We start from the raw sequence: 23,642 nt of genomic DNA, 5'->3' as shown, positions 1-23,642 counted from the left end.
ATGGGTCCCTGTGGGGTTTCCATAGAGACATTAGAAACATCTGGATGGGACGCATATATAGACGTCAAGGGGGATTTGGTCTGCTGCCGAATTCAGAAGTCCCAAAAGGCTCAAGCATCGCCTTGCGGGAGCTTGAGTCCTTCCTCTGAATTCTGCGACGAGATGAAGAATTTTCTTTATCCTGTCTAGGGGGGGGGGGGGGGGCAGCATTTTCCCTATGGCCGTAAGGAACCGAACTCCAACGTAAACGAAGTCTTGGGATGGTATGAATTCTGACTTTGTTTCGTTGATAATCCAACCTGCGGAAACTACTTTTTGCTTTAGAACCTGAAGTTGTTGCAGTAGTAGTTCCCGCGATTTGCAACGGAGTAGCCAATCGTCTAGGTAGTGATGGAGCTTGAACCCCATCACGTGAAAGGGAGCGACGAAGGCTGTGAAAATTGTAAAAATTAGGGGTGCCGATGCCAGACCGAACGGCAGGGCCCTGAATTGATACGTCTTTCCTTCGTAATGGAATCGAAGGAAGTGTTGATAGTCTGGATGGATCGGTACATGTAAGTACGCATCCGTTAAATCCATCGATACAATCGTTGGGCTGTATCGCCGTTGCTATAGACCTGGTGGTTTCCATCTTAAAATGAGGAACATTCAAGAAGGTGCTTAACCTGGAAAGGTCTATGATCAGCCTCCATGTCCCTGCTTTCTTGGGAACCAAGAAAACGTGGCTGTAAAAGCCGGGGGAGCATGGATCTTGAAGGACCTGGATAGCTTGCTTCTCCAGTAATGTCGCGACCTCTGCTTGGAGGGCAGAGGCCTTGACTGGGTCCTTCGATGGCTGAACTGGGGTTGGATATATGGTAGTCGGGGGGGGGTACGGTTGAAATCTAGTTTCACTCCGTACCTCAACATGTTTGGGACTGGGGACCCCTTTGGGCACCAATCGTCCCAAATGTCTGCAAATTTTTGCAGACGGCCCCCGACTACCGGAGTCGGCTCCTTTTTGCGTCCGGGAGGAGAAAGGAGGGGGGAGTCACCTCTTCCGGCCAGCACCCCTTGGGCGAAAGGAGTGCTTAGTCGGACCGGATCCACCCTGGTTAGAGGAAGTATTTTTCCTCTTTCCAGTCCGGCGACCCTCCGCTTCCCGTCGGAAGGATCCAGCAGGAGCAGGCTGACTAGGCGGGGTAGGCCTAGGCAGGACCTGCCTGGCGTACGGGATTGAACCCGATGCCTGCTGGGGCCTCTCTATCTTTCTAGCGTTAGGTAGAGAGGTCGTGGCCCTCTGTGTCGCAGTGGGGGCATATAATTTGTCCCAATCTTTCTGTGCTTGAGCCGCCTCTTGTACAGAATCTGCGAACAGGAAAGAACCGTCCATAGGAGCGGTTCTTAAGGCCCCTTCCAGCTGGAGGGATCTGATGACATTGAGAGAGCCCAGTGCGGCGTCTCTACGGAGTAGGACGCTATTTGCTGCGGTCTTGGCGGACAGAGCAATAGCGTGCCTAATCGAATGTGACAAGGATGTCACAAGCGATTTTGTGTCATCAGATAGTGACTCATTATCTTTTAGGGATCTGGCTAGGGCCAGGTTAGTGTGCTCTGCGTAGGAGAGCACCGCTAACGTGTTTTTGGCCAGACCCTCTTGTGCTCTAAGGTCTCGGTAAGCCGAGGAGGAGGTCACCCTAGGCACGAGTTGGTCCAGCTGTACATCGTCCTTTAATATGGAAGTCGATGCTGCAGCTGGACAGCCGGCCGAGCTGACTCGATAATAGTCAGCGCGGTACTGCCTAACGGGAGGAAGTTGTGCCGTGAACAACTTCCCCGGTTTACACCAAGCTTCCGGTCCGACTGCCGGAAGGACAGGGATGGAAGTACGTTGGTGGGCGCCTTGTGAGTCTCTGATTGTACGCTCCAAAAGTTCAGAGACTGCTACCACCGACGGGGAGGGAGGAAGGAATTCAAGTGCCCGAGTGGAGCCTTGAGAAACCTGTGGATTGGGATCCACTTCCTGTCCCCAGAGTGAAAAGGTCGGTGTTGACAAGGCTGGCAGTTCCGGCGGGGTAGGGCACAGATCCTGCGGGAGGTACGCTCTGATCAAGGATCTGAGTGTCCTCATATCCGACAAGATACTGGCCTCCTCTGGTGACAGCTCCTCCTGATTGGGGGAGCGGTAGCCTGGCTGAGAACTCTCGTTCTCAGAAAATTCCTCTAAAATAGAGGAGTCGGATGGTGGGTATCCGATGGGACCAGGCGCACCAGAGGAACCGGAACCCTGCTCCAGATGGCTGAGTCTATCAGTAAGACCTGCTACCATCTGGATGAGCTGGGACAGTTGCTGTCCCGACTCGGGTTCCGGACCCGACGTGCGGCTTCTCTCAACGACGGGCGGTTGAGGCGAGGGTGAGCGCATAAGCGAACCCTGGAAGCCGTATGTATGGGCGAATGGGTCTTCCGGAAGCGGAAGATGCCCATATTCTGAACCAGAGTTCAGATGTCCTCTCTGCGTAGCTCGTTCCATGGGAACAACGCCTCTGCTACGAGGAGGGGGTGGCACTTCCGGTTGGTTCCACCCAAGAGGTTGGCCAACGTAGGATGGTGCCTGCATTTCCGGTAGGACGAAGTCCGAAACCGGAAATGCCCGTAACTCCTTCGCCGGTATGGAGCTACCGGATGCCCTTTTAGAAGGAGGTACGGAGGGCGGAAACGCTGTTACCGAAGACGCATGGCGTTTCGGAGGTGGCGTTATAAAGTCCGGCCCTACTCTACTGTGTCCGTGAGGACTGGGGTTATTTTGCAGTAAAGACTGAGAAAAACCCCCAGTAGAGTCTTCGGTTACTGAAAAACGGGAACCCGCGTCAGTAACCGGAACTGCAATCGGCGGACCGGAAGCAGGGTGCTCCCGCGGGTACAAAGGGTTTGTACTCGGGGGAGCGGACGACAGAGGAACCGGAAGGTTCCCTGAGGTCCGGGGTATATTAAACCCTTGGAGACTTATTGGATGTAAGTCTCCCTTGGGACCACAGACATTTATAATGTCAGATCCCGCATCCTTCGCAGCCGCGGCCGGAACCGGAATTCGGCTGAAGGAAGGGGTGGTGGCGGGAGGTTTGCTAGACCTCCGGGTTATATGCCCGGAAACGGAACCGGAAGAGGGTTTAGGCCTCTTCGCGGCCGTTTCCCGCCACCAGACGCATTCCTTTGTGGTGAGACAAAGGATGCCGTCGGAGGGGTACGCCATATAAAAAATGGTACCAATGACAATAAAAACACTGGAAACCCCAAGTAGGCCAGAAAGGACGCAATAATTAATGGAAAGGAAAACATGCCTACTTGAATTAAACACTATTGCAATGGATCTGAGTCTTGTTCATTACAATAGAGCGGAGAATAGCCTACTTAACTCTACCCTACCAAGATCAAAATAATGGAGCCGGGTCGACTAAGCTAGCTAAGAAAATGTCTATAATTAAATAGACTGGACAATACTAATGCCAAGATTAGTTTGGCGGTCTACTCCGTAGGTGAATGAACCCAAAAATCGTCTAGACTTGGCTGGTTGAACTTGGTTTTAAATCGAATTCACGGCAGCTTTGAAAAAACGATGTGCTTCGTAGAAGCACAAGAGTAAAGACTGAATATGGCGGCATGACATCGGCGCGATCTCGCGGGATCGGTCAGGGCGCCGCCTGGCTGCCGAGCTGTTAACTCAGTTCTCCCTTTAGAAAATTAAAGGGATACTCTTGTGTTTGAGCCCAAATGGAGTAACATGCAAAAGTGTTCCATAGGTAAGTTTGAATGACACAAAATGCTATAGTTAGATGGTACCGGTTATTTTCTTTTCTGCCATTGAGCCAAGAAGAAGTATATTATTCAATGGAATCAAAACTGGTGAAACTAGCCAGAAACTGTTCTCACCATATCCACTGCAAATGACATGCATTACATTACCCGAGGTGAGCACATGGTCCCTGGACCATTTCATTTTATGAGTCATTCAGAGTCCCAACAACAACAACAACATAAAAGTAAGTGACTGCCATGTCCTGTGCAGGTTGAAGGCCACATCACAGATGTAGGGCCGAACAACTTTGTGCTTTGTCTGGAATGCATCCTTGAGATTGGATGGTTCTGTTGTGTCATAGGGGCTGGGATTGGGGAAAGGGGGCAGGTCGGCCTCCAGTATCACTGTTGGTGGTGGGGAGTGTTACGCTCCAACTCTATAATAGTGCCAACTCTGATGGACATGATTCCAACTTTAATATGCCAACTCCAATGGAGATAGATAAGTACTCAGCCGCAAGATGTCTCTACCCGGTGAACGGTTTGTTCCAACTCTAATATGCCAACTATACGAGAGTTTGCAATCAGTCTGAATGATTTAAAAACGCCTAAGTAAGGCAGGATGATCGTTCGTCTTCTTATCCGCAAGGACGCAAAGATCTACCATGGTCCATTCAGCTGACTTCCTGAACATCCTGAAGATATTGGGCACAAAAAGAGCAACAATTGGATTGTAGCCATTGGTATTTTGGTGTTTAATGAATGCGGGTTGTAAAATGACCGCACAGGCATTTGACATGCCTCTGCGTCGGCTGTATGATTTTCACGTTGATTTTCATGTTCACTGACCCAAGCATATCAATGTGGCCATTGAGGGTATCATCAGCAACTCATTTTGTATAACTAAGTCAACGAACTTCTTAGAACAGACGCACAAGATTAATCAGTGAACCAATGCATGTACATACCGTATCGGAACCGGCCAACCCCAATTCACAATGACAAAAGATAACCGAAGAAAGTATAAGGAATGATCGCAATATCTTGACTCGCACGTGTATCGAAACTGTATACAAAGTTCCGCTTTCAAAGTTGGCATCTTCGAGTTGGAACAAACCGTTCACCGGGTAGAGACATCTTGCGGCTGAGTACTTATCTATCTCCATTGGAGTTGGCATATTAAAGTTGGAATCATGTCCATCAGAGTTGGCACTATCATAGAGTTGGAGCGTAACAGGGAGTGACTAGTATTCCCATTTCCTGTGGAAATGTGATTTTATTAGTTCATACCTACCCAGGTCAGACTTTTGCATATGTACTCATATCGGATCTACCCGAGGAATTATTTAACTAATTACATTAGAAAATAACCAGCCAGTTCACAAGGCTACGTCCAGGCGGCGCCCCTGTACAGCCCATCAACCGTGCAAGCCGCCATATTGCCAGTACTTTTTACTCAAGCAACTCAAGTAAGTCCCGTTGCTGTGGGGACGGACGGGTGGGCAGTCTGACCTGGGTAGGTATGAACTAATAAAATCACATTTCCACAGGAAATGGGAATTTTATGTCGTTCATACTCTACCCAGGTCAGACTTTTGCATCGAATACCAACAACCTAAGGAAGGTGGGTAAACGTGACTTACCATGTAGCGACGTGAACTGTCTCCAAGCCGCATAGCAGAACCCAACGGGTGAGACCGGGATAACCAGACCAAAGAGAAATGGGGATGCTCATGGCTCAACGGTCAGGCCACCATATAAAAGAATAATGGAAAGGCCTTAAGGTTATCAACTACCCCCTAGAGTAAGGTAGCACATCGCATGGTACTTGCTCAGCACACACCTCGCCAAAAGAATGTGTGGACTTAAGAGGGTAACCACCCTCTGCGTGCGGGGACAACCCACAAAGTCTAGGCGGCTCAACCTAAGACATCCGGACGGGGCACATGCACAGGGGAACCACGTCCCGGCATGAATGTCCGCACCTCCCCCCCATCTTTAGAGGGAAGGACGGAGAATCCGGAGTGAGGAGTCCGGCGGGTAGGCTAGGCAGGGAGAACCTAGACTACGTGCTGAGCAGCGACGATTGGACCGAGAGACAGCATACCGTCAGTCATCACGGAACAATCGCGCATATAATGTTGGGAGAAAGTGGAGTGAGAACTCCACGTCGCCGCCTCCAAGACCTCGTTCAAGGCGACTCCCCTATATTCGGCCCATGAAGTCGAGATGGCACGAATCTCGTGGGCCGTCACGGAACCCAGGCGGCGAAGCTCCGGAGACTGAAGAGTCATGGAGTAGGCCTGCCGGATGGTGGCCACCAACCATCTGGCGACCGTGGCGGGCGCAATCTCCCGTGTGAATCCCTCGCGATAAGACAGAAAAAGACGCTTTCTGCCGAGACGGACGGCAGGGTCTTTGGTCTTATCGACATAGAACCTCAAGGCCCGGACGGGGCAGAGAGTTCTATCCGGGAGGTCTCGAGAGACCACCCTGGAAAGGGATGGAATAAGAACCGGGCGCCTGGAGGTGGAAGGCGCCTGGTTCTTCGCAATAAAGCCTGGGACAAATTCTAGGACCGCGCCCCTCTCATTGAAGGCTAGCTTGTCAAAAGCTAGGGCATGGAGCTCGGACCGTCTCTGGGCCGTAGCTAAGGCCACCAAGAAGACGGTCTTAAAGGTAAGATGCTTCCTATCTGCTAGGTGCAAGGGCTCGAATGGAAATCTCATAAGAGCCCGTAACACCACCGAGAGATCCCACTTGGGGACGCAATGTAAGGAGCGGGGACGCTCCAGAGACATGTTGCGAAGCAACGATGACAAGGCGTCATCCCAAGCCGGTTGCCAGGAGCCTGTCAGTCTAAGGGTGACGGCAATGGCAGAGCGATAGCCCTTAACCCCCTGGACCGAAAACTTCCGAACCGTAAACAAAAAGTTTAGGAAATCGAGGAAGTTGGGAAGAGTGGGAGCGATCGGAGAAACTCCGTGCTCTCCGCACCAGTCTCGAAAGACGAGCCACTTACTGTCGTATGATGTAAGGGTAGACTGTCTCTGAGGCTGAGCGACTTTTCGGATAACGTCCTCCGAAAAGCCTCTCTCTCGGAGGAAATGCCCGATAGTCTCCAGGCGTGAAGCCTGTAGAAAGAAGGGTCCTGATGGTAGACCCGGCCTATCGGGTGATATAGCAGGCGGTCCCACTCCGGCAATCTGCGGGGGTGGTCCGTCAGGAGCTCCAGCAACACCGGGAACCAAGCTTGGTTCGGCCAACAAGGGGCGATCAGGCAAAGCCTGACGCGCGATGAGGCCACTTTGTTCAGAACCGGCAGCAACAGAGGGGTTGGCGGGAATGCATAAGCATTGAGGCCGTCCCAGGAGGCCGACAGGCTGTCTACTCCCAAGGCCTCGTCGTCCGGGAGAGGGGAGTAATACAGGGTGAATCTCTTGTTGAGGCGAGTGGCGAAAAGGTCCACAATCGGCGCATCCCACATCCCGGCCAGCCGGGACACAATCTCCTGATGGAGGGTCCACTCGGTCTGGACTAAGCGATCGGCTCTGGAGAGAGCATCCGCCAGGATGTTCCTCTTGCCGGGGATGTGACGGGGGAAGAGCTGGATGTCCAGCCGACGACAAAATTGTAGGAGGTCCCATGTCAGACGACACAGAGTGTCGGACCTCGTTCCCCCTTGTCTCCGAATATAGGCGACGACAGTCGAGTTGTCGGAGAACAGAGATACCCTGTGACCCCGTAACCGGGACGAAAAGGCCTTCACGGCTAGGATGACAGCCTGCATTTCGAGAATATTGATCGAAAGGCGAGACTCCTCCCCTGACCACGTGCCCTTGGTGGTCAGGTCGCCCTCGTTCAGGTGAGCCCCCCATCCGAAGAGGGAGGCGTCCGTGAAGAGGGACATCTGGGGGGGTAACGGACGGAGCTGCACCCCGCGGAGGAGCTCCGTCCCCGTCCCCCAGAACCTCCAAACGTCCTCCAGTAGCATGGAAGGGAGTGCTACTGCTCGATCGAGTGGGTCCGAGAAGGGGCGCCAACTCGAGAGTAGGAGGAGCTGGAGGGGGCGCATATACAGGCGACCGAGAGGAACCTGGTCCGCCGCCGAATTGAGCAGGCCCAGCAGGGACAGGAACTGTCTGGCTGTGGCGCTGTCTCGACGACGGAAAGCCCGAATCAGAGACCGGATCTTGGTGACCCGGTCCTGAGGTGGGGACATGAGGCCCTCTCTGGTACGGAAACGTACTCCCACGAAGACAAAATCCTGAGACGGGTCTAGCTCGGATTTTTCTAAGTTTGTTATCCACCCGGCCTGGGTCGCCGTCTTGAGCAAGAACCGAGTCTGCTTGAGAAGACGGGGACGGGATTGGCAACGCAGCAGCCAGTCGTCTAAGTAGCAATGGAGCTTGAAGCCCAAAGCGTGAAACGGGGCGGCGAACGCCCTGACGACGGTTGTGAAAATAAGCGGAGCGGAAGCCAGGCCGAAAGGCAAGGCCTGAAACTGATAAATTTTGCCTTCGAAGTAAAAGCGAAGGAAATGTTGAAAGTCTGGATGGACTGGGATGTGAAAATACGCATCCTGCAAGTCCATGGAGACGGCCCAATCGTCGGGCTGCACCGCTGTTGCCACTGACCTTGTTGTTTCCATCCTGAAACTGGGTACCCTGAGGAACCGGTTCAGGCTGGACAGGTCTATGACCAATCTCCATTTTCCCGACTTCTTCGGAACCAAGAAGATGTGGCTGTAAAAGCCCGGGGAGGAGTGGTCTTCCACCACCGTGACAGCCTCCTTCTGGAGGAGGGAGTTGACCTCGGACCGAAGGGCTTCGGCCCTGGCCGGGTCCACGGGGGGTAATACCGGGTGGGGAGTCGATGTCGTTGGGGGAGGATGGGCAAAATCGAGGCGAACCCCGTGCCGGAGCATGTCCGGGACTGGGGAGCCTTTTTGACACCATCCGACCCAAAAGGCTGCGAAATGGCGCAGTCGGCCCCCAACGACAGAGTCCGAGGGAGTGTCGCCTATTAGCGCCCGAGGAGAAGGTGACAAGTCACCGACGCCTGCCCCCGCGACCCTTCCGCTGTTGTGGCCGGAAGGGGCGCTTGGGCTGCCCGCCACCTCCGCCCTGACCTGAGGAGCGGTGGCGCTTATTGGAGGGGCGGGCTGGAGCCGCAGCTTCTGTCTGCCCTCGGGGACGAAAAGACCCGGAGGAGCCCTGCGAGGCCGAGGGCCCACGAGAGGCCGACGCACCCCGGGGGCGTCTAAACTCCGGCTGACGTCCCCGGCCCGCGGACCATGAAGAGGAACGCGGGCGGGGGGCCTGTCTGGGGGGAGGAGGGTCCCCCTCACGACTCTTATCCGACTCGCGCTGAGCCCCTAAGGTATCAGGCAGCGAATCGTGGAATAAGAAGGGACCGCCCAAAGGGGCGGTCCGCAAGGCCCCGCGCAGAAACTGGGCGCGGACCACACTCAGCCCCTCGATGAGGAGGTCCCGGCGCTTCAGCACCGCGTTGGCTGCTTGTTTGGCAGCTAAGTCACTGGCATGTTGCAGTGACTGCTGTAAGGACATAGCCAGGATGCGTTGCTCATCCGTGGCGTCCGCAGCCAACGACCTGGACAGGGCACAGAGCGTCAAGTCGGCGTACGATAACACCGACTGCGTCTCCTTGGCCAGGGCCTCATCGTTCTTGGCATCCCTCATAGGAGCAGACGTGAGGACTTTCGGAACGACCAACCCGGCGAGCTGCACATCATCCCTCAAGGGGATGAGTGAGACCGGGTCAGTCCCCGACGGCGATACTCTATAGTATTCTGGCCTATACGAAGGACTGTGAGGGGAAGTGGCCGTGAAGCGCTTCCCCGCCTTCGTCCAGGCTCCCGGTCCAGTCGACGGCAAAGTCGAGACCAGGGAGCGCTGGTGGCCCCCGCAGGACGGCGCCGTGTCCCTAAGCGTTGAATCGAGCCAATGAGAGGCTCTGATCAAGGCAGGGGAGGGGGGCAACTCATCGAGTGCCCGGTCCGGCACGGCAGCCAAGTCCGGCTCGTCGGCATCCCCGAAAAGATCGAAGGGAGCACGGCCGAGCGCGGGGTTGACCGGCGGGAGAGGACAATGCTCGGTCGGCACGAACTGCCGGACGAGCGCGCGAAGATCGCGCATCCCAGCCACAATGGTGGGGTCCTCTGTTCCAGAGGGGCAGTCAGCCTGAGGGGCCTGCCCGATGGAAGATTGCGACTCATCGAATTGATAGTCGACCTCCATGGGGACTTGGGGCAGCTCAAAGGCCACTGGTCTCCCGGCCTGCTGCTGAGGGGCCCTATCTGAGAGATTTTTGGTCTCCAGATGGGCAGCCAAACTCTGCAGGACCTGACGCTGCTGGGCCGTAAGGCCCGGTGCGATAGGCCGGGGATCCTGTCTGGACATACCTGGGGCAGGCAGGGATGGCGGGGGGCTACTCACCACAAAGGGGGTGGAGCTCAGACCCGCAGAGCCAGACAGGGAGGGACGGGGTCGCACCGGCGAAATCGTGGGGCGAACCCTCCCGACGTCCGGACAGACCCTAGGGTCTCTAGAACGGACGTAATGCCCCATTGTCGCACCCCTACCCCAGGGGGGTAGGTCACCTCCGTGCGAGACAAGAGGGGGCGGCAGAACAGGGGGGGTGACGCCCGAGTCTGCAGTAACCCACGGGGAGGCGGTCGACGTCCTCAGAAGGGGACGGAAATTGGGGTGAGCCGCCTGCCAGGCCTCATAACCCGATGGGATACGCCCCGTCGCCTCAGAGCGGTCAGATGTGACGGTGTAATCTGACGAGACAGTCACAACCGAAGACACTGCCGGAGGCACATCCAACCCGGAGGAGGACGGGGGACGACCCAATGCCGCAGCAGGGGGGTCCCGACGGGGGAGGGCGGAGGAAACCCGGCCAGGTGGGGGCTTAGACGTGACTAAGGACTCCACGGCCGGTAGCCGGAGGAGTTCCTGAATCAGGAGGTCTGCCTCCAGCGGGGTATGCTCAACGCCCAGGGGATCGGGACGCAAAGCGTCCAGAGTCCCGCTCACTTCGACCCCCTGTGAAAGGGGGGAGGAGCCAATCTCCCTAGGGGGCGCCCCGATGAGGGGGTCACCGGCGCTCAACCTAGGAGAGAACCCGGGGGGCACACCTCCGAATGGAGGGTGCCCGGCCCGAGCCCCGGAGTCGGGCGCCGAAACGGCGCCAGAGCTCCGGGGGCCTCGCCCCCGCTGAGAAGAAACAGCGGAGGGGGACTTAGAAGAGGCCGCACCAGACTTTCTGGGGCCTCTCCGGGTCGGCTTCTGCTTCTTCGACGGCCGAGGGGCCGGAGAAGCAGAAGGCAGCGTCCCGGCAGCGGACGAAACCGCAGTCGCAGAGTCCGACGGGGCGGACTGGCGAGCCGGGGACGAACCGGGACGGGGACTAATAATCCCCGATACACCGGCACCCGGGCACCTGAATACCCAGAAGGGTAACAGGCCCAATAAGAGGGCTGGAAAGCCCAATAATGACAAGAAGGACGCTAACAAGAGCGGCAGAGCCAGCATCTTGAGAGGCCACACAAAGAAAGTGAACGATAAGAAAAACTTGGATTTATTTGGTCACGTGACCGGAGCCTGGAGCGAGAAAAATTTTTGGGAGAACGGCGAAGAAAAAGCGTTCTAAGTGACGAATTCAGAGAAAGATGGGTAAAGGAATGGTCTCACCCGCTTCCTGAAATTGGCAGCTCCAAAACGGACGTCCGGGGGAGGATCCTTCTCAATACTGTCGCGGGGGAATCAACGCAAACAGCAGCAGAAACTCGGTGCTTGTGATACAAGGTGCCGAGGAAAAAGTACTGGCAATATGGCGGCTTGCACGGTTGATGGGCTGTACAGGGGCGCCGCCTGGACGTAGCCTTGTGAACTGGCTGGTTATTTTCTAATGTAATTAGTTAAATAATTCCTCGGGTAGATCCGATATGAGTACATATGCAAAAGTCTGACCTGGGTAGAGTATGAACGACATAAAATTGGTTTTGGGAAAGAGTGACGAGTGGAGAAAGAAGGGCCCTCTAGGATGCTGGTGGGGTGGCAACCTGGGATTATGAGGCAGGCAGTGGGGGATTCCATGCCGAGTACACTCGACGGGTGTCGTAACCCAGAGTGTTTGAATTGAAACAGACGGCCAGAAGGGATGCCATGGCACAGTTGACATAGAAATATTAAGTGCGAGAGTAGTAAGTGAGTGAGTGCCAGAACTGTGCAACCCTAGGACATTTCATTGGCTTAAAGCCTATGCCGTTCATTAAAGATTTGAAATTTGTCATTGAATTTGAAAATGATCAATTGCAGAAATATGTACAGAATATAAATTTCAACATTGCCGTTGTGTAGACAGATATGAAAATACTATAAATACCAAGTGTCAGTCAATGCGTATGCAAAATAACAGTACTACGGCATTGTGTATAACTACATTTCTATTTCCCTGGACCACCAGTAGTTACGAACAGCGTACCCCTTTAAGAACAGGCAAACTTACAGGACCACATCAACAGGTTCACTTTGAAGACCCTCGATCTTGTCAACTACCAGTTCAAAACACTTCTCAATCACCTGCAAAAAAATATGCAAATCATTGGAGATAGACAGACAATATGCACCTGGTAACATCGAACTGGAAGAGCTCCAATAATGGAGTGCTTGTTTGTCCACAATGCCATAGGAGAGTCAAATTAAAATTATTCAAGTTAAATGACCAAAGTTATTTTATCCCAATGAATTCGGTAAAATTAAAACGAGAAAACAGTTAAAGCGAACTGGAACCGCCGAGCGATTTGTTCAACTTTTCGACTTTCACCGCCCGAGAAAGTCGAGTTCAGATTTGTAGCTCCGCCCCCAGTGCCCGAGCATGCGCAGTTCAATTTGTTATTATTGAGAATCATGTGAGAATCACGTGAGTCATGCGATCTTTCATTCATGAATTTTCGTAGTAAATTCCATAGTAGTGACGTCACTGAATGATTGACAGCTAGGCGCCATGTTTCATTCATGCCTCGCTCTGATCACCCGATACGCGGGGAATGAAAACGAGGTCATACGAACTGGCTTGGTGGTTCCAGTTCGCTTTAATGCGATGGAGGGAACATTGGAATGTTGAGTAGCATCACAACGTCACTTGAAAGGAACCAATCAAAATGTACAAAGGAGCTCATGGTTCTCTTCCACAAGCAATGTGAGGGAAAGTTTATTTGCAGTCAACCCACTTGCATCTGAGGACAATTTTGCAATTCTGCCCTTAAACATGTTAAACTTACAAGAATGACTGACCCTAAACAGGTCTTCCAAAATATGATTATTCCAAGCTGTAGTTTTGTCACACCACAAAAGCTTAGGTGATATTGTCTTACCTGCTGATCTTCCCTGTAGAGTATAAAATCCTTCACTTTGATGAAGTGGTAGCACAATGCGATACAAGCATCCGGTGGAAAGCAAGGCAGAGGAATGGCATCTAGTAGGTGTTTCCAGCTCAGTGTGGTCATCAGAGTTCTAGGTAACAAGGGGTCTACACCAAAAAGAGGGCACAACTGCTCAACCAAAAAGTCAAGTTGCCTAAGGAGTAAGAATAATATTATTATATCCTTGAGGTCATGGAATGAAACTTCTCATCTGGAGTTTGGTGATAAGATTCTTGATCATGAGTAGGTTCTTGATCATCAGTTTTGAAAACTAAGAGAAAAAAAAGTTTAAGAAGGATAGTCTTTGTGACAAAACAATACCATATACTGGCACACATCATCAAAGCCAAATAGACATGATAGAGCAGGTAATAACGGAATGGTAAACATGGTTTGGCAACCAAAGGCATATTTCCTATCATTTATCCAAAACCTTCACCTCAGTTATAAAACATCTGCTTTGGACTGATAGCAGGGCAAAATAATTATAGTGGGGTAAGTTTTTGTGGACATAGTGTAACATAAATGTTCAGTTAACAGTTCGTGGAGTGATAGGATATATTTTGGATGCATCCTACAACTCCCTCTATGGCAGAAGTACAACGATAGATTTGTGATAAACAGAAGACCTTTCCCCAAATCCCATTTTGACAGAAATCTCCGAGCGTGGCAATTCAAAAACAACTAAATTCAAGTACTACAAGTGCTGTTTACTTACAATTCACTGCCAAACTCCATGTTCCTTTTAAATTTCTCTTGTTGTTCATTGAACAAACATACGCCCCACCATTGAGCAGTTTGATGCTCGTCACAATATTGCTGGCATGAGTCTTCCATCAACAAGTGGATTAATGGGACAATGTAGAGCCACTTCTGAGCAATGTGGGCTTCTGCAACTTTATTCACCAGGAACTTGATGATCGACTGAAGTGGACCCAAAAGGGATTTCCTGCAAAGTGAACACATAGGTGATGTTATAAAGCACAGAAGTTACAGCAGCAAAATAGTGACTTCTTACAACTAATCTATGCAGACATCCACATTAAAATGCATCACATAGAGGTCAGCAAAGATGGCTAAGAACAATCAACAATTACCCTAAATCACATATTAACAATAGGGTCCTAAATATTTCTGTATGCAATTCTTAAACTCAAAAATGAATTACAACAATTATCAGCATATCATACCCCAACGGTGTATTATTTTCTCCTTTAAATTCAGAGACAGGTTGTGACGTCAAGCTGTGTATGTTATCTCATCGTAGTTGCAACTCTTATTATATACTTACATTGGATCCTTGAAATGTTCGCGAACACATTCGATTACATGTCGGATGTCTCCATTTTCATCAGGCCTGAGCAGCAGACAATCGAGTACCAGGTCAAGATCAGCCAAATCTGCAAGGATATGTCCATCAAACTTGCATATCAAGTCGACAACAGAAAGTGCAGATACCAGGTGTATTTTTGCCTCTTCTTTGGTTGGGTGTTTCCCCGCAAGTTGAGTTCTTGTATGGTCTTTCCATGGTTTAAGGTACTGCCACAGAATCTGAAATGCAAACACCAGTATGTCCAATAATATAACTATGTACAGTGTATCTAAGATAACAAAGAACAAACACTGGCTGAAACTAAATGCATGGCAACTTGCAGAAAAGTGAGTTCATACAACGTTATGATCCAATCAATATTCAAATGAATATTGGCATAACGTCATTGGTTATACCGTCGTCGAGAAATGACTCTACAACATAACATCATTGACAGATTTAAATCATCACTACCAAGTGAATCAATAGGGCCTGAGGGTTTGGCCTTCAAGGCAAATGTCCTAAAGATCAGTTTTATCAGTCCTGCGAGAGATGCATGTAAGGCTATATATCATTACTATAACAGTCTATTGTAGTCTATGAGATGTATATTGTTCGGGAGCAGAAAACAGGTTCAAGGAACCTTGGTGGTCAAGATGCTGACGGCTATGCTGCAAAATATGCATTCATTGGTTGTTCAATGGGCTGACAGTATGACATCACATTCTATTAGGATGTGTACTTCAATGCTTTGTAACCTTACAGCAAATGTTCACACTTCAAAGAAACACACACCTCTTTCCATTTGTTACTCTTTGTTTGCTGATCTTCATTCTTGAACGAGCTCTCCATGTATCTATAGACACTGCTGATACGTTCAACAACTTCCTCGGCATTAGCTGCTATCAGTTCCTGATCTTCCCTGGTCTCACAGTAGAAATAATGCCATCTTGGTAGCATAGCAAGGGTGACTTCCTTCACTTCATCCATATGTTCTTTATGTTCTTTGTGCGATGTTCCAGTGAATGTCTTTTTAACTTTTTCCCACCAACTAATGCCTTCAGCAGGAGGATGCATCAGACCATCATACTGATGCAAGACATCTGAAACATGACCAAATTTGATGACACAATTTTTCCCATGGTAGCAACAAGTAAAATTCGCTAGATTCAAGGGGGATTCAGGGCTCATGACCCCACCTGCTCCTTAAAACAACACTTTTTTCAAAGACATTGTTCAATAAAGCAAAAGATCCCAATAATGTATAGTTACCACTCTACCACAATCCGGTGCATATAGGCTGCTTGTGACATTCCTTGCTTGACAATTGGGTCTGTAAGTCCCCATTTGAATCTCTGATCACTTTAATTTTAGTGCCAACCTGAAGTGCAAAAGTTTCGATCCCGATATTTGTATACTGAAACTCCCCCAACCCAATTTTGATACTCCTGACAAAAATTGAAGGTGTTGAATTCTTAGCAAAGTTCTTCTGGATTCTATTTTTGTACACCACCATAGCCTCGCATTCCTTTTGCCTACTTTTTATTGACAGAAGATTCTATTGTAGTTTTTCAGCAAATTCCACCAACCTTTTTGAAGCTTAGTCATATCAAGAATCCGATTGTGAGAAGGTTGTTCTTTTTTGTTATAGCCAGGTATCCACTCATACAAGAAATTTGGCTTCGCATTTTTGTCCGTCTGATGAAAAAACACGTATTTGTATTGCAGTCGGCATGTGATACTGTCAGGCATCACAACGGTAAGTTCAAAAAGAACATACCCTTCACTAAAGTCCCTAAAGAAAAGAAATCAAACAATCAAAAGCATGACATCAAGTAAGGCGCTGTGAGGTTATAGCATAATGATGAAAATTAAGATAATAAAGGTGAATAATTCTGGCTTTTTAGATATTAAGGTTGATCTATACCTATGCGTGGCGCAAAACTGCCCAATTTTAACTCGTGATAATTCATTGATAACAATGATTTTTTTTAAAACTATGGTACGATATGTTACGCATGAAGCATCTAAGTGAACTTTCCCCCTAAATAGCTGGATCGTACTTCTGCATTACCAAGGAAAAATGACTTTTTTGGGAAGGTAAAAATCACCTTTATCAATTTTATGTCAACATGCTACGTCGCATTGAAGCATACTCTGTTGGAAAGGATGCAGCCATTCCTAAAACATGCCCGTATAACCGCTGATTATTTTAAAAAATAATAATTTATAATTAACAGAGTATAGCTTTTACTCCATATAGTTTCTCTATTTCGGAAATTTCGCGGAAATCTATTTTAAAAAACCATAGAATCCGCGGTTATACGGACGAGCTCCAGTTAGTTAACAGCACATTTCTATTTTCAAAATTTGAAAAAATGTTTTATAAAAGTGGAGAAAAACTGCTTGACATTTTGGAACTTTATGATTCACATCGGTTTGTTCACTATTTGCAACACAAGCCCACTAGAGTGCGTTTCGAAATATTATGCGCAAATCAGCGTGCCATTGAAAACCAAGACCTATAATTGCTGTCACATTTCAGTGTTGCGGTTAAGTATCAATAAGAGTTCCTGGAGCGCTAACTCTGCCTAAAATCGGTGAACAGAGTCTAGGCAATTATGTCGATGATTCTGAACAGGCTTCATGCTGGCCGTTCGCCACGCCGCCAGTGGCGAATTCAAACGGTGTGTGGCGATGAAAGGCCAGTTGAGCTCATTCATAGACAGTTGTAATGTAGCCATATTTGGATGAAACGAATGCTGCCCACGTGATAACTACCGTATGATTGGCTACAGAGTAGGGTTACGACCTCGCTTCTCAATCAAATGTTACGCATTGTATTATATAGATACGTGCGGGTATAGCGGCTGTTGGTAGCGAGCTTATCATTCACATGGGCGCTGTTCGTGGCTAGGACTGGCTAACCATGGCGAAAAGTGGCGAAGTGTGGTGAAAGGTTTCGGCACAGAAAGACAGGTGATGTTGTGGCGAACTTTGTGTGGCTAGGAGATTTTTGGACTGTTAGGCACATTGGCTAAGAGCTTTCATGACCTAGTGCCAACCCTGATTCATTATGTTACACTCCAAAGGGTAGCTCGGAATGTGCTTGCCTTGGAGAAAACATGTATAGTGTATAGGTATATAGGTCAAACCAAAGTTGGTATGACATGTGATGTATCCTTGCTTGGAGTACCTACCATAAAAATAAGCGAGATTATAAGCGAGTAAATGCACTTTTCACCCTTTTTTAGTTTGCCTCCTGGTGGCCAAGTTGAGAATCAGATCAAACCGAAATTAGGTGTCAGAGATAACATGACGTAGGGAGTCATGTGTACCAAATTTCAAGTTCATAGCTTTAGCGGTTAAGAAACGTGCCATAGTTACCCTCAAACGGCCAATTTATGCCATTTTACCTCTGTGACCTTGAAAATCAGGTCAAACCGAAAACCCGTACGAAATCTGATGTATCTTTGAAAGAAATACCTACCATAAAAATATCATCGAAAACAAATCACTAATAAGGGAGATGCTGCACTTTTTACCTTTTTTAGTTTTGGCCCCCTGGTGGCCAAGTCGAGAATCTGATCAGACCAAAATTTGGCGTTAGTGGCTATATGACATTAGGAGTCATGTGCACCAAATTTCAAATTCATAGCTTTAGGGGTTAAGAAACGTACCATAGTTACACTCAAAAGGCCAATTTACACCGTTTTACCTATTTGACCTTGAAAATTAGGTCAAACCAAAAACCCGTATGATATGTTATGTAATCTGGCTAGGAGAACCTACCGTAAAAATCTTATCGAAAAAGAGTCACTTATAAAAGAGATCACACTTTTTAGGTTTCCATTTCTTGCCCCCAGGTAGCCAAGAATCAGATTGGACCGAAATTCAGTGTCAGAGAGGTTACATGACATAGGGAGTCATGTGTACCAAATTTTAAGTTCATAGCTGAAGCGGTTAAGAAACGTGCCACTGTTTTTGAAACAGGATAGACGACGGCGAAGAGCGGAAGCCATGACGACGACAGACGACGGACACAGCAGTGTTCTAAATAGGTGAGCCAAAAAGCAATGGCGGTCTTGTCTCATTTCTTAGGTTGTAGGTCAACTTGGGTAAGAGTTTCCGCATAATTCATGTAGTGAAAATTATAAGATGTACAACAACCTATTAAGAAAATGTCAGGAGTAAGGGACACATACTGTTGTTTTCTGGGGTTGTCTCTGAAGTAGTTTTCAATGGATATTCGTGGATTAGTCTATGTTTTTTTTGGATTCATCTGGCACTTCTTGGACATATCTTGTCTTGGCAGTACAGATTATAGATTTGTTAATCCAAACTTGGTTCTGCATATAGGTCCAACCCAAGCATGTTGGTATTGGGTGTTTGTTCCTACAGGATTGACCCATCAAATAATTACTTACTTCACTTTCTCCATACGATGTTTACTTTCAGCAAATCCACCAAGATGCGGATGATGGAATCTGATGCACACTGAATCATTTGCATGGTTATAATGGAAATCCTTGTGCAATGCAACATAAAAACGAACTTGTCGCTTTCCTTGAGTTTTGCCTTTGGTTTGCAAGTGCTGAGATGTGTGAACAGTTGTATTTTCTTTGTTTTTCCTGAAGAAGAAAAAGAATTGACAGCAAACTGATTGTGCTCAGTTACCTCAGTGATGCCAGGTATGGGTGCAAGATGAAGCATGAAAATTCTGCCCCTTTTCAACTTGGTGAGAATTCTCACAAGCTTGGAATATTTCTAAAGCGCAGTGTTAAGCCCGCACCACACGGTGAAATTTGCGTGATGCAAGTGACACGCGTGCACGTTGCGACAGGCAAATTCTCACTGTGTGGGGTCGTTTTTTGCTGCGTATCTTCCTCGCGTGTCGAGACGCAGCCGATCTAGCATGTTTGATATTTTCTCGACACGCGAGGAAGTTAATCACCGTGTGGGGGCTACCTGCAGCAATGTTGCGCGAGTTCGACGAATCACAACAAGCAGATCGGTCACATGATTTATAGGTCAGTCACATTATACCATGGACATCCAACAAGCCCACATATTTTTTATCTTATGATTTCCTCCAAAGGCAGCAAACTGGCATTGGTTTTTTACCGGAAAGGGGGCCCAATGGACCCCAGGTGACCAACAATGTAACTTTCGTGACGTGCCCTGTTGAGGGATAAAGATGCATCCAGATAACCAAGGAATTTTACCTACCCGTTGCTAAAAAGCGCAGGGTTACAGCAAGTCTCCGGCCAGGATCGATACTGCGTCGCATTACTGTATCCTGCCTTTGTATCTGCGGCCCCACCATCTCGAGCAATTCCTGAAATTCCTCGACCCGCACTCTGTGGAACTGGCGATACTTCATGGGGTCCTCCTCCCGCAATTCAGCAATTAGATTTGCATAGGCCCCCTTATCCTCTCTTCTCTGAATCCATGGCCTTGTCCAAAGACTACGGTCCACGCGGCGCCACCTCCGCCGCCACCTCCGACGGAGTAACAGCAGGAGAATAAGGGCAATTTGGTCTTCTTGGTCCATAATACTTCTCATAGGATTTGACAGTTCCCGGGCGCTGCCATTTTGGTATCATGTGACTGACCTATAAATCATGTGACCGATCTGCTTGTTGTGATTCGTCGAACTCGCGCAACATTGCTGCAGGTAGCCCCCACACGGTGATTAACTTCCTCGCGTGTCGAGAAAATATCAAACATGCTAGATCGGCTGCGTCTCGACTCGCGAGGGAAGATACGCAGCAAAAAACGACCCCACACAGTGAGAATTTGCCTGTCGCAACATGCACGCGTGTCACTTGCATCACGCAAATTTTCACCGTGTGGTGCAGGCTTTAGTCATGCTAGCAATGTGGCATTCATTTCGTCATGCAGTACGCCCTGTCTGGATTTTGAATATGTTTCAGTCGGTGAATACTAAAATGTTAACATTCTTCCGACTGGTAACCTTTGCATAAAGGCATGCCATTGTTATTTGAAGAGAAATTTCCAAACAAGTGTACTACAAAGCGGCAGCAATATACCCTGTCGCTCCGTACTCCAAAACTAACCACAAGCATGGAAAAACCGACCGTTAATTTGTGGTTGCTGGGTCTAGCTGTACATCATTTATATCACTTGAGATTGCGGCTTCTACATTATACACCATGCCGCTGCATTGATATGAATTTCTTATCTAGAGCAAAAGACCACCGCAATGGCAGCCAAGTGGCCATCTCGAATTTGAGATCGGACCCAAAATAGATAAGGCACTTCTCCCACCCCACCCCAACATGCCACAGAGAATTTAAAGCCAATGGTGACTCGTTCAACAGTCGCAGTCTGGAATGCATGGGCTAGGATGGTCACCTGGAAGCCACCTTCGGGCCCAAACTCGATAGGGCACCTCTCCATCCCCTGCCCATTATGCTACAGAACGTTCAAGTTCATTGGGTGACTCATTTTGCAGTTACCGCCCAGAGTGCGAAATCCAAGATGGCAGCCTGGCAGCCATACTGGATATTGTACTGGGCCCAACATCTAAAGGGCACCTCTCCCATCCCACTCCATCAGGATGTGAAGTCAAAGATGGCCGCCTGGCAGCCATAATTGATAGTGGATCAGGCCCAAAAATGCCCAGGTGACCTCTCACACCCAGCCCAATCATGTCGGAGAAAATTCAAGGCCATCTTCTGTCTTGTTCAGCAGTTACAATCCGGAATGTGAAATCCAAGATGGCCGCCTGGGGGCCATACCGGATGTTGAATATGGCCGAAAATCACTAGGAATTAACCCAGCCCCAACATCCCAGTCGCACAGTAATACGAAACCAAGCCGGTCAACCATCGGCGAGTAATCATATTTATGTGTATGCATACATGTAATGCCCCCCAGTGGTGAAACAAGGAATTGCATGTGGTTGAAAGTTTATTTACGAGTAACTGTTGCCTAGTGAATATGAGTAAATATGAACAGATATTGAAATCAATAGCCTCAGTGGTTGCGAAATATGAGCATTTCGTAATTTGACACAAACTTTGACCTCTGTGATCTTAAAAATAAGCCAAGGTCAAAACCCGTCCGACATTTAATGTCCCCTTATAAGAAGTACCTGCCATAAAAATTTCAACAAGCTGTGACCAATATTAAGTGAGATATCACACTTTTTGTGTTTTTGCATAACGCTCAGTGGTGGCCAAACCAGGAATGATATAAGGTCGGAAGTTGGTCTATCAGTTTATACTGTCACGTACATAGTTACAGAGATTGCGATCAATAGCTTGAGTGGTTACGAAATGTTCACATTTTGTAATTTGACACAAACTTTGACTTCTGTGACCTTGAAAATAGGTAAAGGTCAAAACCTGTATGATACAATATGTCACCTTCCAAGAGGTAACCAAAATTGGCAGAGTTATTGCGTTTTTTGTGTTTTCACATATTGCCCCTAGTGGCCAAACCGTGAGTGAGAACACGTCGTATATTGAACTCAACCTCACCAGTCCCCTGTTCTTCCTACCAAAACAAATAGAAAGTGGAATCTCTAATGATTCTAAAGTAATAGCCCAGACGCGTGAGGCATTTTTTCGCCGCGTCCAAGGTGGTCCGGACGCACGACAGGCCCATAATACGTCCGTCGTGCAACTGAAAGCTATCTGCACATTTTAAAAACATTTTGTCGGATTAATGCTGTATTTGGTAGACCAAGTTTGACTAAAACCAGACACTGTGAATGTGATAAGGGATTAATCTTACCCCTTCTTACTTTCCTTCTTGTTTCCCCTTGTTGTTTTTGTTCCTTCTACCAAATTCTTCTCTTGGCCTTTCCTATATGGCTTTCCCCCGCTTTCCTAAAATATGCAGACAAAGCGTGATAAGGCATGCGCAGTTGTTGTAACATTGGTGAGACACATGAGTTTTTTCATTATTATTAAAGTTGCATTGTTAAACAGTAAGGAAATAAATGTTTCTTCACCACTGCTGTTACTTGCAAGATGGGAATCATAAAAAAGTGTCATCATGGCACACAAAACACAAAAACCCAACTGTGCGTTCCTTTGTCTATGTTGTCAAAGAAAGAATATCCTTTCCTTAATTTCGAAGGATGAGTACACGACATTAATTCGTATATCATGCGGTAGCAAGTTAAGTATGCAGTCCCAAAATTTGTAATTGGCCATAGCTTATTGGCTGAATAGAAAAAATAAATGCATCAAAGAAAAAATCTATGACAGCAACTTACATTTTCATGCCCAGCACCTGCACCTTGACTTTCTTGGTTGCCATTCTTAGCATCCTCTCCTTCATCCCCCAATTCATGCTCAGTTTTCGGATCAGATGGCTCTGCACAATTGGTAGTACCATCCTCCTTGGAAATCTCATGTGGGTCTTTGCTCTCCAAGCTGTCACTTTCTCCTTTAGCAGCCTCTGTGTTTGTCTTACTTTGGTCAGCATCTCCAGTCTCTTTTGTTGTTTGAGATTGACAGGCACTCTCAGACCTCTGATTTTTTTGTTCCTCGGCTGTAGTGGCTGATGCATCTCCGCCATCCACTTCTGTCTTGTTTTCACCCGACAGTGACCTGTTCTTGAACATTTTACTGCCATTGGCAATAGGCTCACCGAAGACCTTCTTTGATGCAGGATGAGTCATTGCACCAAAGTTGTCTGAGCCACTGGCACCTCCACTAGCCACTTCCAATGTTGAGATATCTTCAGTCTGAGGACAATCTTCATCCAAACTCTTTGTGCTGTCATTTTTTCCCAGGTTATTTTTGCTGTCAGTTTTCCCAAGATTAGTTGCTCTGTCTTTTCCCACCGGATGAGTGCAATCCCGCTCATTTTTCCTTGGAACATTTATGCTGTCAATTTTTCCATGATTTTCGACATCATGTTGAGCAGTAGGTTTTCCACGCAGCTCTGATTCTTTGACATTTTTTTGGTAACAGGGCCTCAGATTGACTGACATCTCCGTAATCTGCTTTTTTTCTACTACAGCGCTAGCTGAAATAATGACATGCTGGAATGTAATAAGTTTACTGTCTGACCAATATAAAATGACCACACATTTAAATTTTAGAAGACATCTATTTTTTTCTT

At 48.3% G+C, this 23,642-nt stretch overlaps 1 protein-coding gene across 1 annotated transcript in view; it reads right to left on the bottom strand.

The window, feature by feature from the left end:
• LOC135492972 (uncharacterized) overlaps nucleotides 1-23,642 on the bottom strand; it is a 44,764-nt gene that overhangs the window by 4,266 nt on the left and 16,856 nt on the right. The window contains exons 4-12 of the mRNA XM_064779720.1: nucleotides 22,789-23,546; nucleotides 22,302-22,396; nucleotides 18,965-19,168; nucleotides 16,127-16,332; nucleotides 15,333-15,640; nucleotides 14,517-14,776; nucleotides 13,944-14,174; nucleotides 13,178-13,379; nucleotides 12,310-12,383 (exon numbers count right to left, since the gene is read on the bottom strand). Coding sequence (XP_064635790.1) covers nucleotides 12,310-12,383; nucleotides 13,178-13,379; nucleotides 13,944-14,174; nucleotides 14,517-14,776; nucleotides 15,333-15,640; nucleotides 16,127-16,332; nucleotides 18,965-19,168; nucleotides 22,302-22,396; nucleotides 22,789-23,546 — 2,338 coding nt within the window. The remainder of the gene's footprint in view (nucleotides 1-12,309; nucleotides 12,384-13,177; nucleotides 13,380-13,943; nucleotides 14,175-14,516; nucleotides 14,777-15,332; nucleotides 15,641-16,126; nucleotides 16,333-18,964; nucleotides 19,169-22,301; nucleotides 22,397-22,788; nucleotides 23,547-23,642) is intronic.

Source organism: Lineus longissimus, chromosome 8 (assembly GCF_910592395.1).
Source record: "Lineus longissimus chromosome 8, tnLinLong1.2, whole genome shotgun sequence".
NCBI lineage: Eukaryota > Metazoa > Nemertea > Pilidiophora > Heteronemertea > Lineidae > Lineus > Lineus longissimus.
This window is presented reverse-complemented; position numbering and strand designations above follow the sequence as displayed.